General features: G+C 34.5%; 1 protein-coding gene across 4 annotated transcripts in view; it reads left to right on the top strand.

The window, feature by feature from the left end:
- The window catches only part of CSNK1G3 (casein kinase 1 gamma 3), a gene marked incomplete at its 3' end in the record, with an annotated part of 81,292 nt that extends 64,771 nt beyond the window's left edge, over positions 1–16,521 (top strand). For 2 of the 4 annotated variants that reach the window (XM_082301258.1, XM_082301257.1), the window contains exons 10-15: positions 166–314; positions 1,304–1,399; positions 2,048–2,143; positions 9,500–9,606; positions 9,983–10,006; positions 14,732–14,789. In XM_082301258.1, coding sequence (XP_082157384.1) covers positions 166–314; positions 1,304–1,399; positions 2,048–2,143; positions 9,500–9,606; positions 9,983–10,006; positions 14,732–14,789 — 530 coding nt within the window. Of the gene's footprint in view, positions 1–165; positions 315–1,303; positions 1,400–2,047; positions 2,144–9,499; positions 9,607–9,982; positions 10,007–14,731; positions 14,790–16,119 lie in introns of those variants that run through there. The other 2 variants (XM_082301259.1, XM_082301260.1) reach the window with 2 other exon arrangements.
- Positions 16,522–17,478: the final 957 nt, after the last annotated feature.

Here is a 17,478-nt window from a genome sequence, read left to right as displayed (position 1 = left end):
GTTAAGTAACTTTTTTTTTCTGTTCACCACTTTTTCATGGTGAACAACTGTTCAGGTTTTATGGTGAGATGTACAAGTTGCTTTAAAATGAAATAAGGTGGTGGGGTTTTTTTGAGTTCCTTTAAAGCAGATGTTGGCAAATATGTATACTTCTTATTTATCTAGAGGAAATGGCTACTTACCTACGTTATGTAAGAAGGTTAGATTTTTTTGAAAAGCCAGACTATGACTACTTGAGAAAGCTCTTCACAGACTTACTTGATCGAAAAGGCTATTTGTTTGATTATGAATACGACTGGATTGGCAAACAGTTGGTGAGTACAGTTCAGCTGTTAGTAATAGAATGGGTTTTTCTGTGATCAGTTTTGAGTTTCATAAGATGTGTGCATCTCTACGCTGCTATTAGAGTTGTGAACAGCTGCTATTAAAAGTCCATCTGCAGATGCATGTTCTAACATTATCTTTCGGCTTGAGTGTTTCATATTCAGTCTCTTTCCAAATGTACCCTTAATGTCAAAGTGCATCTCTGCTCAATCCAAAATGAGGTCGTAGAAATTCAGATTGGTTTTTGAGTTGAAGGAGCATAATATTTTGCAGGTGATTATCATGGTTGCAGGTTTTTTTTTTTTCCCAGTATTTTTAAAATGGAGACCTATAACTTCTCTGCATATGAGGTATACTCCAGATACTTATAAGTTCATTATGAAGAAATATTTCATATTGCATCATTCATTGCATATTTCATCACAGAGCATCTAAGGTTTCAGAAACACTCTGTTTATATACTTTAAGAAAGGGTAGAGGATGGGGTTTTCTTCAGCTTCTCAAAATTTTCACTTATGTTTAACACATAGGGAAGGGAGGGCTAATATGTATTATTTTGACCAGTTTCCGATTATACAGTTCATTCTGCAGTTCTCTAGGTGACTCTGAAAGAATTATAGTATTTATTGCAAAATATTTTTTCAGTGTTTTGCATTAAAAATTACTTTAGGACTTTCATTAGATTTCATCAGAATGTCTTAACTGCTAACTGCAAAAGTAACAGTCTAAAGTCTTCCAGAAAATTAATGTGTGATCATACTTAGGACTGCTACTTCATTTAATTCTGTAAGTCTTGGTTTGCTTTTTTTAAAATTGGTATTAGTAAATATCTAGTGAAGCTTCTGCTTTAATGTGATAATTTTGTGTTACTTGAAACTGTCAGATTTAAAGATTATTTTCTATTACAGACCAGTAGCTTTTGGTGAGACTTAGAAATTTATTTTTTTTACCAGTTGGTACATATTATTTATATTTGTAGCCTACTCCAGTGGGTTCAATACATTCAGACCCTGCAATGTCTTCAAACAGAGAAGCGTATCAGCACAGAGACAGATTGCAACAATCCAAAAATCAGGTAAGATACTCATGTAAGATTATCAGCATTACTATGTCTTTTGTCAAATGATTTGTGCTATGTTTTTATTAGAATTTGAGAATAAAATTGACTCTAGGTTTTCTTTGTTTTTACATTGATTTAAGTAGATCTTTGTTAAAGTCTACGTACATAGAAATACATAAATATCTCCTAAAAGCTTGCTTGTTTGAAGCTCTGAGGCAGTGTAGTGAATCAGTAGTGTATTTTCTCCCTACTCACACTTCTTTATTTGCTGTCTTTCCTCCATGCACTGTATCCTCTCTTTGAGTTCTAACATGTATGTATGACATTTTAACTTTTGTTTTTTTTAAATGAGGCTAATGACTAAGGTGGTAACAGTGTTAGGAATTCAGAGCTGTGTCTATTTACCTAAGCAAAATTGCAGGGTTGTCTTAGTGTGCTTTTTCTTACTAGGAATTTTGAGGTTTAGCTGCTTCACCTCTCTCTGAAAATGTATATGAAGGCATGTGTAAGTATGTTGATAATGTGGAAGTGCAATCTATATAGGGATTGAGTGTGTAGTGCTTCTGTGCTTTTTAAAAATAATGTATAGTAATGCACAAATTGTTTATTTTAATTTTTTTTTTTCTTCTTTTGCATAAATCCTAATACATTCAAAAATGATAGTCTACAGACCATAGGGCAGCTTGGGACTCACAGCAAACCAATCCACATCATTTGAGGGCTCACCTGGCATCTGACAGACATGGTGGCTCTGTACAGGTATTTTCTGCTTCTTTGCATGACTTAAATCAGTTGTTTTGCATTACATAATACTACTTTCCTGTAATGTATCATAATTCATATTTTCATATTAAGATTTCTTACCAAGAAATTTCTGCTGTTATTTATTACTTCACAGTTCAATTGTCAAACTGAAATTAAAAAAGGTGATGAAACTATGGAACTTTTTGTTTATGGAATTTTTCTTGCATGTTTCTTAGTGAAAGTCTTAAAACAGTTGAACTGTCTTTTTAGAGGATATATGCTTACCTTAGTGCAAGCAGCTGAAGTTTAGACTTTTAATGTGTTAGTTGTATCAGCAACTAAAAAACACTGTTCACTGAATTCAGTTTTGCTCAAGTAATATTTTTTGTTCCTTAAGTAAACTTCAAATTAAGATGCTATTTAGTGATATTTACTTAAACTGTACTCCTTTTATTCAAACAATAATTGACTAGAAGAATGTTCCCAGGGCAGTACCTCACACATACCAATGAAAAAAAGAGAAGAAACCAACAGCTTTTCCTTTATTATTATTATTTATTACTCGTTTATTTCATCTTCAAAGAAGATTTTTTTTCTGGTTGGTTTTAAATTTTTTAAATTAATTTTTGAAATTTTTGATGTCTTGCTCTTTGAATATATTTAGGGTGAAATAGTTGGGGTAATACGTAATGAATTAATACTGAAAGATTCAAAATGCAGCTGTGAAGTCTATGTAGATTTTGAGCTTTGAGTCCCAAATGAAAATGATTTAGATTTAGGAAATCTTATGTGCATGGGAGGTGTTGTGTGGAAATTGTCTACTGCATTTTTGATTATGACAATCTAAGTTGTGTATGTTTCTTCTGAAGTTTTTGTTTTGGATAAAAATTGTCAAGACCTGAAGAAAGAATAAAAAGTTCATGGTACAGAAAACAGTGCTGCAGTCCTGTCAGTGTGATAACATTCTCAAAATTTTGTTGCTTTAGAAACAGCTGTCATGTGTCATGTAATAAAATCTAGTAGATGATAATTATTACTGTGTATCAAGAAAAGTTTAAATGTTTTGTGCTTCCCATTCAGAAGTGTTTAAAAAACTTTACCTGTATATCTAACTTGAATTACAATTGTTCCCTCAATAACATAAGTTTTAAAGGTAATTATTTATCTTTTGGGAACAGCATAGTCATGAGGAATCAAAAATGGATTTGAAGTATCTTCCAGAATTTCTTTGCCCATTTTTTTTAGGTTCGAAAGATACCCACTGAATTTGTTAAATTACGGTTAGTAGAACTTTCGAAGTGTCATCATATGTCTCTGTTGGCAATTATGGCACTTACGACATGTTTTATTCTTTGTCAGGTAAAATGCAACCATTATAGGAAATTTTCTTCCTTTCTAAAATATGCTAAATACCCTTTGGGGATGGGGAGAACATTTTCTAGGAAATAACACAAGTAACACTAGTATTCCTTACTGTTAATATAGTGTTGTTTCTATTCTTTTTCCTCAAAGGATACAGGCAGTCTGTCTGAGTTCAGATCATTTAGATCAGTTGAGGCTAAGCAATTGCCACGTGAATAAAGCACTGTGCGAAACTGCTGCCATGGTCTGTGTCTTTGAAGATCAGGTGTTGTGCAGCAGGGTTGCTTTTTGTTGTGGAGTGGTCATGCTTCCTTGTTAAGGGCACTTACAAAATCACATAATATCTTCAGTTATGCTGTGACATAGCTTCTGGCTGTTGCCAAATACCCCTTTGTTGCAGGCATACTTACTGAATCATGCTATTTGTTAAGTTGCTTCATTAATTAGCTGCTTCAGTTGGATTCTTAATTGCTTTCAAGGAGACAAATTCCAGAAGTTCCACAGAAAATTATTCAAAGGAAAAGTTAAGTCTGAAGTGTGAAGTTAAAGTGTATTTATTTTTTTCTGTGATGTTAGTGAGCCATTGCTCATCTTAGAGATCAGTTTTATCAATTTTTCTGCAAGGTATGAAAATCTGTCAGATTATTTTGAAGTGACAGTGGAATGTTTTTAGGTCAGTGCTATTAGTCATCTGTAATACTACTGCTGCCGTCATCTCTGAGGTTCTTTTTTAGGAGATTATTAAAATGTGCTAGTGATTCTTTTCTGTGACATACTAACATCAAGTAGACTTAATGTTGGTGTATATATTTGTTAGCATACATTTGTATGCTCCTCGTGATAAGTTTAAGTGCGAACTGTTGAGGTTCAAACAAGTTTGTTCATTAATAGATACTGTTCTGGTTTTTGCATTAATTTAATTTATCCCAGACCCTAGGCCTGTGTTCAAAAGATCCTAATGTGCTTAGACATGTCTAATTGTGCTTTCTAGCATCAGTTAAAGTTCAAATAGTATTAGGAAATTTAGTTGGAAAGGGAAGACATCCCTTTTTCCATTTACCTCAGTCCATCTTTCTAGTTTGTGTAGACTTATTAATGATCAACTGATACCTCCCAGCAATTCTTTCAACAACTTTTTTTGTGCCTTTGTTTTTGTAAGTTTGCCTCAGTTCGCAAAATGTCAGTTGTACAACACCGAATTATTTCTTTATCTTCATGAGCTACAATCTGCTTGTGCACTCATAAAGACTGTATTAGTCTGTTCCATTACTTTTTTTTACTCACTGATCTTCCTCTTACCTTTTCTCTTTCTGTTTTCCCATTGGGAAATTCTTTAAAAGGAGGTTAGATTGAAAGATTGGGTTAAAGAGTTCCCAGTAAAGTACTTAGAAACTGCTTGAAAGGTTTTTATATTTGATGTCAGTAGTTTTGAATTGCAAGATTCCTCTCCTTCAAGAAGTGAAGATACTAAAGCATTAGATGAAACAAATAAATTTTCCTAAGCTTTTGGGAACTAAAAAGGTATTGTGATAACTTTTATTCTTTTGTCTTAACGGAAAACTTTTTGAAGGTAAAATAAATGATTGTGTAATATCACTACTGAATTCTGTTTTTTTTTTTTTTTGAGTGGAGAATTCAGTTATTGAGATTCTTAATGGAATGAAGGGTTTTTTTCTATGTCTCTTTAAAATTTTTGCAATTCCTTGTTGTGATTATAGTAATTAAAATCAGCAAAATTTGTTTTTTATGGCACACTTTCTAACTGGTTTTTTGAACATAGCAAGTAAAAGGTTAGTTTACATACTAATGTAAAAGTAAAGAGGCTGAAGATTTACTGTTCCCATTTAGGGAACTGGCATTTAGGCTTAACTTTGTCTGTTATAAATGGCCCTTACAAAGCTTCCTGAGGATTGTGTGTTGAAGAAATCAATCTGTTCCACAATTAATGTGTCACTAATGGCTAGTGGGTGGAATTTTTGTTTCTTTACCTCATGGCATAGAGGGTAGCAAGAAACAACCAATGTTTCTTTATATAGATGCTCTTCATATTAAACTTTTAAAGAACTGATTAAATTTGAAGTAACTAAATTTCAATGAGGATAAGTTTATAAAAATGGTTAAAGTAGTTTTCAGTTTAGTGGTTATTGAAACTAAGTGAACAGCTTAAGTTAATCTTCAATATTGAAATACTTCTAATTTGAAACTTTAAAAATATTTGTTTTCTGAAACCTAATTCTTTGTCTATTCAGGGAAAAATGTTCATCTGCATTTTGTTAACAGAACTTTTAGGTGCAAAACCATAACTTAAATATCCTAATTTTTTCACTGTAGTGGTATTCAAGTCTTCTAAGAGATGAATTATGCCTCGCATTTTTCATCAGGCCATTGATTTCATCAAGGGAAATCCATTCCAACTTGAGTCACAAGCAGAGAAATTAAATTAAAAGTTTTTCTTAGAGCAAACTTGGTTTCATGTACCAGTGCTTCTCTCTCCTAAAGTTTTAACTTTTTATGTGGATCTACTGTGATGAATTTTCATTGTGCCTCATTTGTGGCACATTCTGGCTACACAATTTGGTGTACCACTCCTTCAGTGCATACGATGTCCTCTGGATGACTTATTCTTGCTCAATTCTGTTATATTCCCGTGTCTTCCTGCCTGTGTTGGGCAGATTTTTGAGCTGATTGGCATGTAGTTGGAGAGAAAAGTGTAATGATTGGCCTAACTGATTAAAGGCTTTAGGTCAGATTGCAAAGTACTGATGTAACATGGAATTAAATTCATACAGCTGTAGCCTTACTGACAATGGAATTGAAGCACTCCTGCCTATCTCTTGTACTCCTTTGTACGGGCCTTTGTTAGTTGCCTGTTTCTTCATCTTAGTGATGAGCTCCCAGAGCTGCTTTTGGCAGTAATAGATTTGAGTGAAACTCAGGACATTTGTGATTCTGGAGAAGCATGACTGATGTTGTTTTTTGGATTTATACTATATACCGTTCGATTCACTTATGCTTTCAGTGGTCATAGTTCTTTCCAGAAAGAAGAACTTCATATTCCTCCCATCTAAACTAAGTCATGCAACAGACAATTACACTTGATAGTATTTGTTTGTGTATTTGGTGAATGTGTTTGAGTGTGTATGTGTGTGGGAAAGATTATGGTCTCTTTCTCCCTGATATCTGTCAAAGAGACAGATATTGTCTGTCATTGACCAGAGCAAGGCAGGACAGGCTTTTGCTATCTGGTGAGAAGTTTTCGACAAAGTGTTCTGAATTCTTTTAAAGTAAACAGTCAAAATAATAAGCCAACTTAGGACAAAAGCTGTGTTGAAAAGAGATTTATCCAGCTAATGGAAACCACTGTCAAGAAAAACTAGTCAATTTGAAGAATAAGCTGCAATAAGCTTTGGGTTTTTTTTTACCAGATAGTAGTGCATTGACCCCAGCAGAGGATGATTTTGCCTACTTTAAAGATGGTCAGTTTAGATTAGTACAACACAGACATAATACTTAAAATATTATTAATATAGGAAGAAGTTCTAGATACCTACTTTAATATTTTTCAATTCAAATGAAGATATGTGTGTAGTTGAGTTGGATCTCTTTTTTTGAATGTGTTGTCCGAGAAGATAGATGTGAATCATTGCACGGGCACTCCTGGGAAGGAAGTGTGAGGGAGAATGTCATGTGAAAGCTCTACAGATGCTACAGTTGGGCAGTGTGTTTGATATTTGTGTAAAAGTCATACATTTTTTCATTTGTTTTTAGGAAAAGAGAAGAAAATAGGAGTTCTTGCAAATGCCTCTGCAAACTGTGACCTGTTCTTTACAACAGTTAGGAATGCTAAGTTGTATTGTATTTGCTTCCCATCAGAAAGGGTGTTGTTTTTTCTTGATGTACCCTACTTTTATTTGAGTAAACTGAAGACAAAGGCCTCTGTTTCTTGTCAACCACTGTTACTTATTCTTGAGCACGGATCTTTTAGAAAAGTTTTTAGAAAAGTTCTTTTTAAGTCTAGATTATGGAGCAGAAATCTGCATTATTAGGGCTGCAGGCAAGGTTAACTACAGTGTTATTGTGTGATATTGCTGCACATGGATTAGTACAGGCTGTAGTTGTGGTTAGTTATATAACTATGCACAGGAAGTTGCATGTGAGTGTGACCCCGCCAGTGGTCCCTTCCAGCCATAACCATTCTGTGCTTCCTTTGGAACCAAACTCATTTGGTGGGCAAGTGAGCAAATTTTTTTTACCCTTACATTTTTATGACTGTTCCTATTATAGTCAGAAAATACTTCTGATGCACTTTTCCACTCTGGGTATTTCACAAGAAGCAATGAAATGATCTTCACAGTAAGATACCTGGTGAGGTGGTTGGACAGTGATGACAACTCAGAATATTCTGTGACTCTGTAAAACCCGATAAATACTAACCCAGGATGTTTGGTTCAGGATGCATTCCCCACTGTCTTAAGATTTGTTAAAGTACAATTCCTACCTATTTCTGTCACTGAATCTGAAGTGCTTCTGTCGTGCCCAATGATAGGAAACTAAGCTTAAGATACCCTGTTGACACTCCATTGACTTACTTATCATTGCAGAAATAAAGTCCAATCTCCCATAATTCCTTCACTTATATTGACTGAAATTTAAGTAGCTAGATTCCTGCAATCTCAGACTTTTTTTATTTTGTTACAAGCTTCTAGGGTTATTTTTGCAGTGGCTCCTATTTTAGTGAAATTAGAAAAAAGAGAAAACTTGTCCTGATGTCAGCATATGGCATGGAAAACGCCTGGAGTGCAGCAAACTTCTGAAGCTCTGTATTTAGTTACGATAAGAACCACAAAACAAGCCTCCATAGACTAGACTCTTAGCTCTGGTTATAAATAGATGAGACATAACTGCTATATTAAGAGGAGAGCTTGGAAGAGTGAGGGAAATAATATTATGGTGATGACTTTCCTTCCCTGTCCTTTCATCTACCTTAATCTCTGACCATCAGGCAACAGCTGGTAATAATCTTGAATTATGGACTGCTCTTGGTCTCTATAGCTAATTAATTTTTTACAGATGTTTTCTGCAAACTCTTGTGTTATTTGTCCAAAATGATATTTTTATGCTTGGTGCCTTGCCAAGCAGTTGCTGCTACTTAGTAGCTAGTAGACCTCTCCACGTGGTCAGTCAAGTCTTTAATGGGTCAATTAGCACTGTCAGCAGCTCTGATCAGATAGATACTTGTGTACAACTGGTTAACCATTTTCCTTTTCATATTCTATGAGGTGGATAACAGAGAGGCCTCTGGAATGGCTCCATTTGTCATGCAGGAAAGCTGACAGGAGCTGAGAGAGAATATTGGGTTCCCCTTGGTTTAAAGTCAAAACAAATATTCCCAGAGAGCCACAGCATTCACGGTGACTTGAACAATTTACATGGGAGTTTGAGAGTAAACTAGTAGGAATGAAGATTAATCTGATTTCTATTAATTTTTTTGGCAGTAGGTGTTTTTGTGTTCTAAAAATTGGACACATCTATACTCCTAGGTCTAGAAGATGGTCTTAGTTTTCACCTTTTCTGGTGAGTGCTCTTTGAGATACAACTGAATCAGGCCTTCATATTCACTCTGAATGTAAAGACCTAAACTAAGGAGCATAAATACACTGAAGGTGCAGAGATAGACTGAATTGGTATCAGAAAAGTGCTTAGTGCCTTCCCTTAAGGCTCTGAAGAGATGTGTGGGAGATAAATAAATCTGATCCACAGAGTTGCTTTGCTTCTTCCACTCACCTTGAGTCTGTCATGTAGATGACAGTTCCATTAATAGATATGAAAGGAAAATTACAAGAGCACAGAGATGCCAGAATAAAATCTGGAAAAGGTACTGTTACTGGAATAAAAATAACTGTGGAAATAACAAAAATTACTGGGTTTTTTAAGAGGTACTGTAACCTCAGGAATTAACAAATGTATGTCTGGCACTGGCATAATTTCAGGTCTTTCTTGTGATTTCAGGTAGTAAGCTCAACAAATGGAGAACTGAACACAGATGACCCAACCGCAGGCCGTTCAAATGCACCCATCACAGCTCCTGCAGAAGTAGAAGTAATGGATGAAACAAAGTACGTCCTTCTTTTTATATCCTTTGGATCTTGTGTGCTCGGCTGCTTCAGTATTTTTCTCATATAGGTTTTCAGAAAATATTATCTGAATTGAATAGCCATTGGTGAGGGGGAAAACTATAGTGCTATACTTAATTTTGTCTTTAAGTTTTTAAATAGTAGAATTCCTATAGCTTGTGCTTTTTGCGGCTAAGTCTTCAATGACATATCTTGCTGCTGGCTAGAGAAGTGCATGCATTTTTGATATTCAACTAATTTTGAAATATTTATTTTAAAATAGTGTTCTGACTACCAAAAGCCATGTGTGAAAGATGTAAAATTTTTCCTCTGTGTGGTATTCTGATTCTCTTTTTTCCCTTACTCTCTTTCTGTATAGCTGCCAGAAAGTGTTGAACATGTGGTGAGTTATACAGCACAGGCAGGCAGAAATAGCCCCAGGAGCTTTGTTCTTGTTATTGGGTTTAAAACTAATTTCAGAGAACTTAAAAATAAAATGTCTGTTTAGAAATGACAAAATACATTTCAATTCTGTGAAACAATTAACTGTTTTTACAAAAAGCCACCTTCAGGAGCTATTCTGCCTGCTTCAAATCCTGCTTGTTTTTAAGTTCTGTAGTCTGCGATGTACTTTATGTCAACCTTTTTAATGGGTACTAGAATATTTTTTCTTACTTTCTATTCTGTTTGAAAGGGGAAAGCATTCTTTTCAGATATTGTAGCATTCAGCTAGTGTATTAACATCTAGAAAATAACTCACATGAATAAGTGCAAATGTTTGCACTTTGCCAGTTATCTCTGCAAACAAAGTATTTACCAGCATATTGTTCTGTGACAACCTTTTAACTAATCACTAAAACATAACTTCAGGGTTCCTTAGTGTTACAGTGTAATGAAAGGGAAAAATACTAAGGTCTGTTAACATGGGATGGACAACTAATGTTTATATATTTGAGTAGTAAACTCAGACTTGCAAAATCGTACAGAAAAGTATTCTTGATAGCTAAAGGCAGTATGAATTCCAACATGTTTTATTTTATGATAGTGCTTGAAATAGGATTTTACAAGGATATGGACCTAGTTTACTGTAATATAGAGGCACACAAGTATGAAGGATACATTAGCAGCAGAACAATTCAGTAGCAGCAAGTTTTCTATGACCCATTTTCCTAACTTTTAGGAAAAGGGAAGCTTTTCAAAGTGCAATTTTTTCTTGACGCAATTGTTTTACAGATTCTTATTTTGGTAGTTAAGCTTCATTTGCATGTGTAATTAATAATTTCGAATGGAGGTATCTGTAGGGCCATGTTTTTGCACTGGTATTCTGTGAGCACTGAGAAGAACTAAATTCTTTGCTGCTATCTTTGTAGAGTACTGTAGTATTTTACTGTCAAGAATACATTTTCTTTTATAAATACATTATTTTCTTATTAAAATACAAATTTTCTTATATGTATATGTTTGAAACAAAAAAAATCCCAAAGCACAAGGATGTTGATAGGCTGCCCATATGTAAATTCCCTGTCCCCTCTCTTCAGATAAGCACAGTGATAACTTCCCTTATGCTCATGTGCACACAGAAAAAGATCAAATTTCTTCCACTTCGGGCAGTGCTTAGCACTATTAAACCCATTTTTAGTTACCTACTTTACTTAGTTACCTGCAGAAAGTTAAGAGACTTCTCAGGAGCCAAGATGCTCAGCTGCTTTAGAAATGTAGAAGTTCACTCCTTCTGATGTGAGTAGATAATGGACAAATATGCTATCCTTGACCTTTCTGGCCTACTCTTAACTGATTTTGTTACAGACAAAATAACTAGTCTCAGTGTCCTACTCTTTAGTTTAATTTTCTTTTTTTTTTTTGAGTATGAAACACTCAAATTAGTGTTTCAGCACTGTCTGTTTAAACTGCAGTTTCCTCAATCAGTGGAGGCTTTTCTGGGTGTAGAAGTTATTTGGCCGTAATTAACATGCATTCAGGCCCACTCACCCACACCCCCCCTCCAGCTTTCCTGTCAAACATCAATGCATAGGTACACATACTTTTTCAGAAACAACACTTTAGGAGATTTAGATAATTTTACATTTTAATATGATAATTACAAGCTTAGTATCAAAAGTTGTGAGACATTTCAAATTTCGTTCATAGGTTTTATGCTACAGAATAGTGTAAGGGAATGGGATTTCTAGTATCCTTCATGTCTGTGACAGGGGTATTTTTGGTTTTAAGGAGATACTGTTTTCTCAAAAGACTCTCACTTTGTGCCTCTTTCGTAATCTTTTCTCCACCTGAAAGTATGAACAAAGCTAACCTTGCTCATATCTTCTGTTTGTAACATTTCCTCATACTCTGGGGAGACAAATGTGAATTTTTTTTAGAAATGCTTCATTCTTTGTTCTAGAGGTCTTCTTATGTTTAGAAACTTAGCATGACTATATCTTTATTTAAAAGATTCAAAAAAGGGTGCCCCTCATATGGGATTGCCCCCATTATGTGTGATTTTAACTATGAACACAAATGTAATTTAGCTGAATATTAGAGCTTCTGCTACCATTTTAATGAAATGCTGTAGATCAGAAAGGATAAATTTAGGGTTTTTTCCTTCAGTAAGAATTTTATTGTTTTGGGACATTTAACCAACATTTAACCAAACATTTCATTGTTCAATAAATATTTATGTACTCATGTGCAGTATTTATTCTAAATCTTATGCCATGTCATTTTCATGGTGGCTGTGCAGTTAGTGTGACTTAGCAGTGGGTGTTGTGTTTTGGGCATTTTGGTGGGTTTGTTTTGTTTGTGAGTGTTGGGGGTGGAGGGGGTTGTTGGTTTGGTTGTTTTTGTTGGTTTGGGTTTTTAGAAAAGTAGCTACCTGCCCTATTTCAGTTGTTACTTACTGAAGTTGTAAAGCAAGGAGAAAACTAACCTGATCACTGTGCTGCTCTGACACTTGGGGTTCTACAGATCTCTCTATAATCTTCTACAGATGGTCTTCCATTTATCAGTGAGCAATTAACCTGTCTTTACTGTTTGCTAGCCATCAGAACAGTTGCTTCTATGAAGCATGTGTGATCTGGGTAACCAAAAGGCTCTTCTGTGGGATGGCAAAGAAGGGCAAGCAGGAAATGATTATATGATCTGTCCTTTTTGCATCTTCCGTCTTTTTTGCCACTTCAAACACTTGTTATTAATCCTGCACTAAAGTGCCTGCCACATGCTCAATGGCAAATATAAAAGCACAGCTATCTAAATACAAATGACAAATTAAGTTGCTTTAGCATGTTGGCCCAAGGGACTGCTCAAATGGTAGAAGGAAGGGTATTAAATAGGAAAAAAAAGTATGATAATGTTTCAAGGACAAGAAATGTTCGAAACTGTAATGCTGAGATTGCTGCCTTAGATAATATCTCAAAGGTCACTTTGGATTGTACAGGAAAAGTGCAGTGGTTTTTTATTTTTATAGATTGCTATTATACTGCCTGCTCTAGAAATGTTACATAAACTACAGATAAAGGTTAGCAGTCATTAAATGCTTTATTAAAAAGAAAATCCTTTCCTAGAAGTAGAAATTTTTAAAGCATATCTCTTCTGTATTTTTGCATGCATATTGAATATTATAATAAGTTTGTGGTTTAATAGTCCTTAATAATGCACCTATCTATAACTTCAAATGTGGCTCTAAGCAGTGTATTATCTGTATTATGTATAAGTGACAACAACACCCTCTAGTGACGATATTCTTAAGAACAAGTCTGCATTTCTGTTATGAATTATACTAGTTGAGAGATTCTGCACTATGGATCTCTCATTCAGGGTTTCTTTCATAAAATTTATAGTCAGGCAATACAGTCTGATCTGTCTTAATCCCATGTAAAAGTACATATATTTTAAAACTACATTTATTTGGCCTTTGAAGCCAAGTTGAAGTCTAGCACTTCTAGATTTAAACATACACAGTGTTTCAGTGTACTTCAGTCCAAATTTCCAAGACAGTCCTGTGGTTTACAATTCATTAGGAATTTGCATTCCTTTAGTGCTTTTTAGGTATGTTATCGATTAATAAAATGCTTATTTTCCCACATCAAACAAAAATTTTCAGCATTTAGTGATTTTCCTTGAATTGAAATACAGCTAAATAGTTTTTATAATTAAAAGAAACCAAACAAAACAACTGTTAATAGAAATTATAGTAGTATTATGCAAACTCCAGAAGACCAGAGGATTAAAAAAGTAGTGCTTTATGTTGGTTAAAAATAGAACTCTTGAATTCACCATTGCATAGTGCCTTTTTCTCTGATTGACAGTGAAATAGCAAACTAAATAGGCTATGCAGAAGGAATAAAGGACAGTATGATATTTGCAGCAAGGATGAGTTAAAATTTTCTGATAAGGAAAGCAAGAAAACCTAAAGTGTCCTTGAATTGCGGAGGATCCAAGTAGTCCTAAGCATTTAAGAAGTCTGAACTACTTGGGTTGTGCTCCATTTAAAATTTATTTAAAGAGTAAAGAGTTAAAATTCTAGATAGCTGTTCTAGAATATAAATTAACTGTCTGCTGTACTTCCATCTTTCTACAGTTACTTATGTAACCAGTGTTCTGTATATGCTAATATTATGAATCAAGACAAAATTTTTCTGTGGGCTTTACCTGAGGCCTGCTAATCTCAAACAAGTGTACGAGTGATTTACCATCACAGTTGAGGGTAGGATTTCCTCATCTACAGGATTATAGGATAATTCATATTGAAAGGGAGGAGCACTGTAAAATCCTTTGCTTTGATATGTGGCATATATGTACATAAAATACTTGGGGTGAAAGAAGAATAAAACTAAATTGGAGTTCATACAACTGCAAGGAAAGTCAAAGCTTAAGTGATAATGGATGTTAGTGATTATAGGCAAATGCTAAAAAAAAAGGGTTAGTAGTTACGGGGGAATTTCAGTTACAGCCAGTGGCTACTACCCTTTAAAACCAATTATGTCTCTTCTTTAAAAAGTACTTCTAATTTAGTGAATACAGTATGATACTTCTGCTAGCTGTAAAAATACTTACCTATGTAGTTTCCCCTGCTGAATTTTAATTCTGGGCTTCCTCTTCATCAATAACCAATGTTTTTTTCTACTGAAAGTTATGTAACTCTCAGAGCAGTTCTGGTCTGCCTCTGCCCACTGCTACTTTTTCAGTGACTGAGCGACAGAGTGCCTTGGATATTTTGAGAAGGTAACTTCTGTCTCCCCTTACTTTGGATGTTGTTCTCACCCCCTGTAGAACCTTATTTTTAGCCCCTTATTCTCCCTGAGTTTTAAATTCTTCCCCCATTTCCCGTATTCCAAACTAAATCATCTGGATTCCTTCTGAATTTTAGTGATATAAAATGCTTAGTGAACTTAAGGATTTACTGATCAAGGCTGTTGATCCAGTACATTTATATTTTCATTACTGTTGTACTTCATAGTTTAAGACTCTTCAGTGTACAGCGCTGCAAGCGAGAATTCAGTAACCAAACCACAGAACTCCATGGGGCAAGCTCTGTTAAAGTAGACAGCTTGCATGTTCAGTTTTGATCACACACACTGTGAACACTTTACTGTGAAGCTTTATTTTTAAAGGTGGTGTTCAGGATCTGGCAGTTGCTTAAAATAAACCCAACAGTACAATTTAAATGAATTAAATTTTTTGGTGTTATTTGTTGCTTTCCTGTTTAGTTTATTTTCCAAAGTACTTTCTGCAGGACTTCTGCAGTCCTCCTCTATATTATCTATATCTATCTCCATACAACTTTTTCATTTTGTAGTGTGCTTTCATGTACTTTCAGATTATCTCTATTTGCCAAATTAAATTCACAGTATTTGCCAGTTTCAGTTTCATTCATGTAGTATGCAATAAGGCAGAAGAGAGAATATCAGTGTTCTTTATATTTAAGCTGTGATTTTTCACTGTAGTAGTATTATCACAGCACTGAATCAGAACATTAATTATATTGTTCATGAACATTTTCTTCTAAAATATCTTAGTGAATAACTTTGCAGAAAGTTTTTCCAAGTTCTGGTTGACAAAGGAAGCTCAAATTGTTTTCTTGTCTTAGCAACAATAGTGTCTTAAGTGCACAGTTTAGGTGACACAATCATAAGCACAAGTTTCTATTTGGCATATTGCCAGTTAATATGAACGAGTACTCAGGTAATGGAATATTCTTTATTCTTAAAATTGCTTTTGTAAGTTGGCCTATACTACCTGTGCTTTTGATACTCTTAACGATACTCTGAACTTAATAGCTACTTGTACTGTAAGCTTTTTTAGTTTGATACCTTTTTCCAAAAAAAGGTGAAATGTGTCAAAAATATCTCTACTTCAGTTTCTTTATCTAATAAATCAATTGCCTACAATAGAGCTTAAATGTGTTCCTTGTGGTGCTGGCTATACCTGAGCTACATACTTCAAAGGAGAGACATACAGTAAACAGTTTAGTTTTGTAGTTTCTTTTTATGTCATATGTAATTCATGTCACATTTGCAGGTGCTGCTGCTTATTCAAGCGGAGGAAAAGGAAAACCATTCAGCGCAACAAATGACTAGAACCAAACAGAACATGGGAAAATGCTTATTTGTTCAACTGTTGTCTTGTGATCTTAAAAAAACCCAACAACAAAACCCAAAGCAAAAACCTCCGTAATAAACACGATTTTCCAAGGACTCCCTCAGAAACAATATCATGCCTCTGTGCTTTGATATGGTTCTTCTGCATCCATCTTTTGTTTTTTTAATTCATCTGTTCTGAAAGCTTTAAGGTATTGTCAAATAGTAGTGCTTCTTTGACCATCAACATAACGGACCAATGAAATGATAGAAATGAACAGTATCTTGAGCAAAACTGAACTTGAGAAGTATTTCTTCTTTCCTAGGAAGTAGTAACAGTGTCTTAGATGAAGACGGATGTCATAAATCAGTTACTTGGATTTGTAGCAGTGTATCTAAAGCAATTTTCTTCAAAAATGCTGAAGAAAAATACAGGTACACAACCATATTGCAAAATAATAAAATCTTAAGATTTATTTTATGACACTTGTGTTGTTTTTCTTCTTTTGCCTCAGTATTACTGGTTAGTCAAATTGTTACTGTACTCAAATTGTCACTGTCTAGAGATACGGTGGAGGCTGGTTTAACTGTTGACAGTTGTCAAAACGCTGGTGCTACTAATGAATGGAAAGTGTTTCCAGTATCCTCTTGGTTTGAAAACCTGCTTTTATTTTGCCTACAATGAAAATTGCAGTACAGTAGAAATTATAAGAGTGTGCAAAGAATACAAATGTGTGTATAATTTAAGTTGACTTCTTCTAATGATAACAAGATTGAATTACTTTCAGAAGAGTTCTACAGAGCAAATACTGAATCTGGTTAAAGTGGAATAAGTATTAAAGCCTGTATGTTCACTAAGGTAATTGATGATTGACAGCATCTTTAACTTGAAAATATGGACGTGCCATGTAAAGTTAGAGGTCTATTAGTTAATTATTTTGCTCTTTAGTTTAGAAAACAAATGCCGTGGAAGTGCATTAGACTTCTCCCTTCACTGCATACTAGCCCAGAGCATCCAAAATTTCCTTAATTTTTTTCCCTGGAATTTTCTTGTCTTGCAGCGTACTATTATCATAGGATGGCAAGGATGTGTCAGGTGCTTCTATACAGTGCAATGAAGTGCTTGCAATATGAACAAACCAACAGTTCTGTAGGCAAGACAGCCCATTTCATATTTTCTTCTTCAGAAAATACATGCTTCTTTTAAAGCCATAATTGTGGTTTTGTCATGTTTAACTGCCAGGTATTGAAGAAGGGCTGTGGAAGATGGAAGTGACTAGACAGATTTATTGACCAAAAC

The sequence above is a fragment of the Coloeus monedula genome (genome assembly GCF_965178545.1).
Source record: "Coloeus monedula genome assembly, chromosome: Z".
Taxonomy (NCBI): Eukaryota; Metazoa; Chordata; class Aves; order Passeriformes; family Corvidae; genus Coloeus; species Coloeus monedula.
The sequence above is the reverse complement of the archived record's forward strand: the minus strand, read 5'-3'. Positions and strand labels throughout refer to the sequence as shown.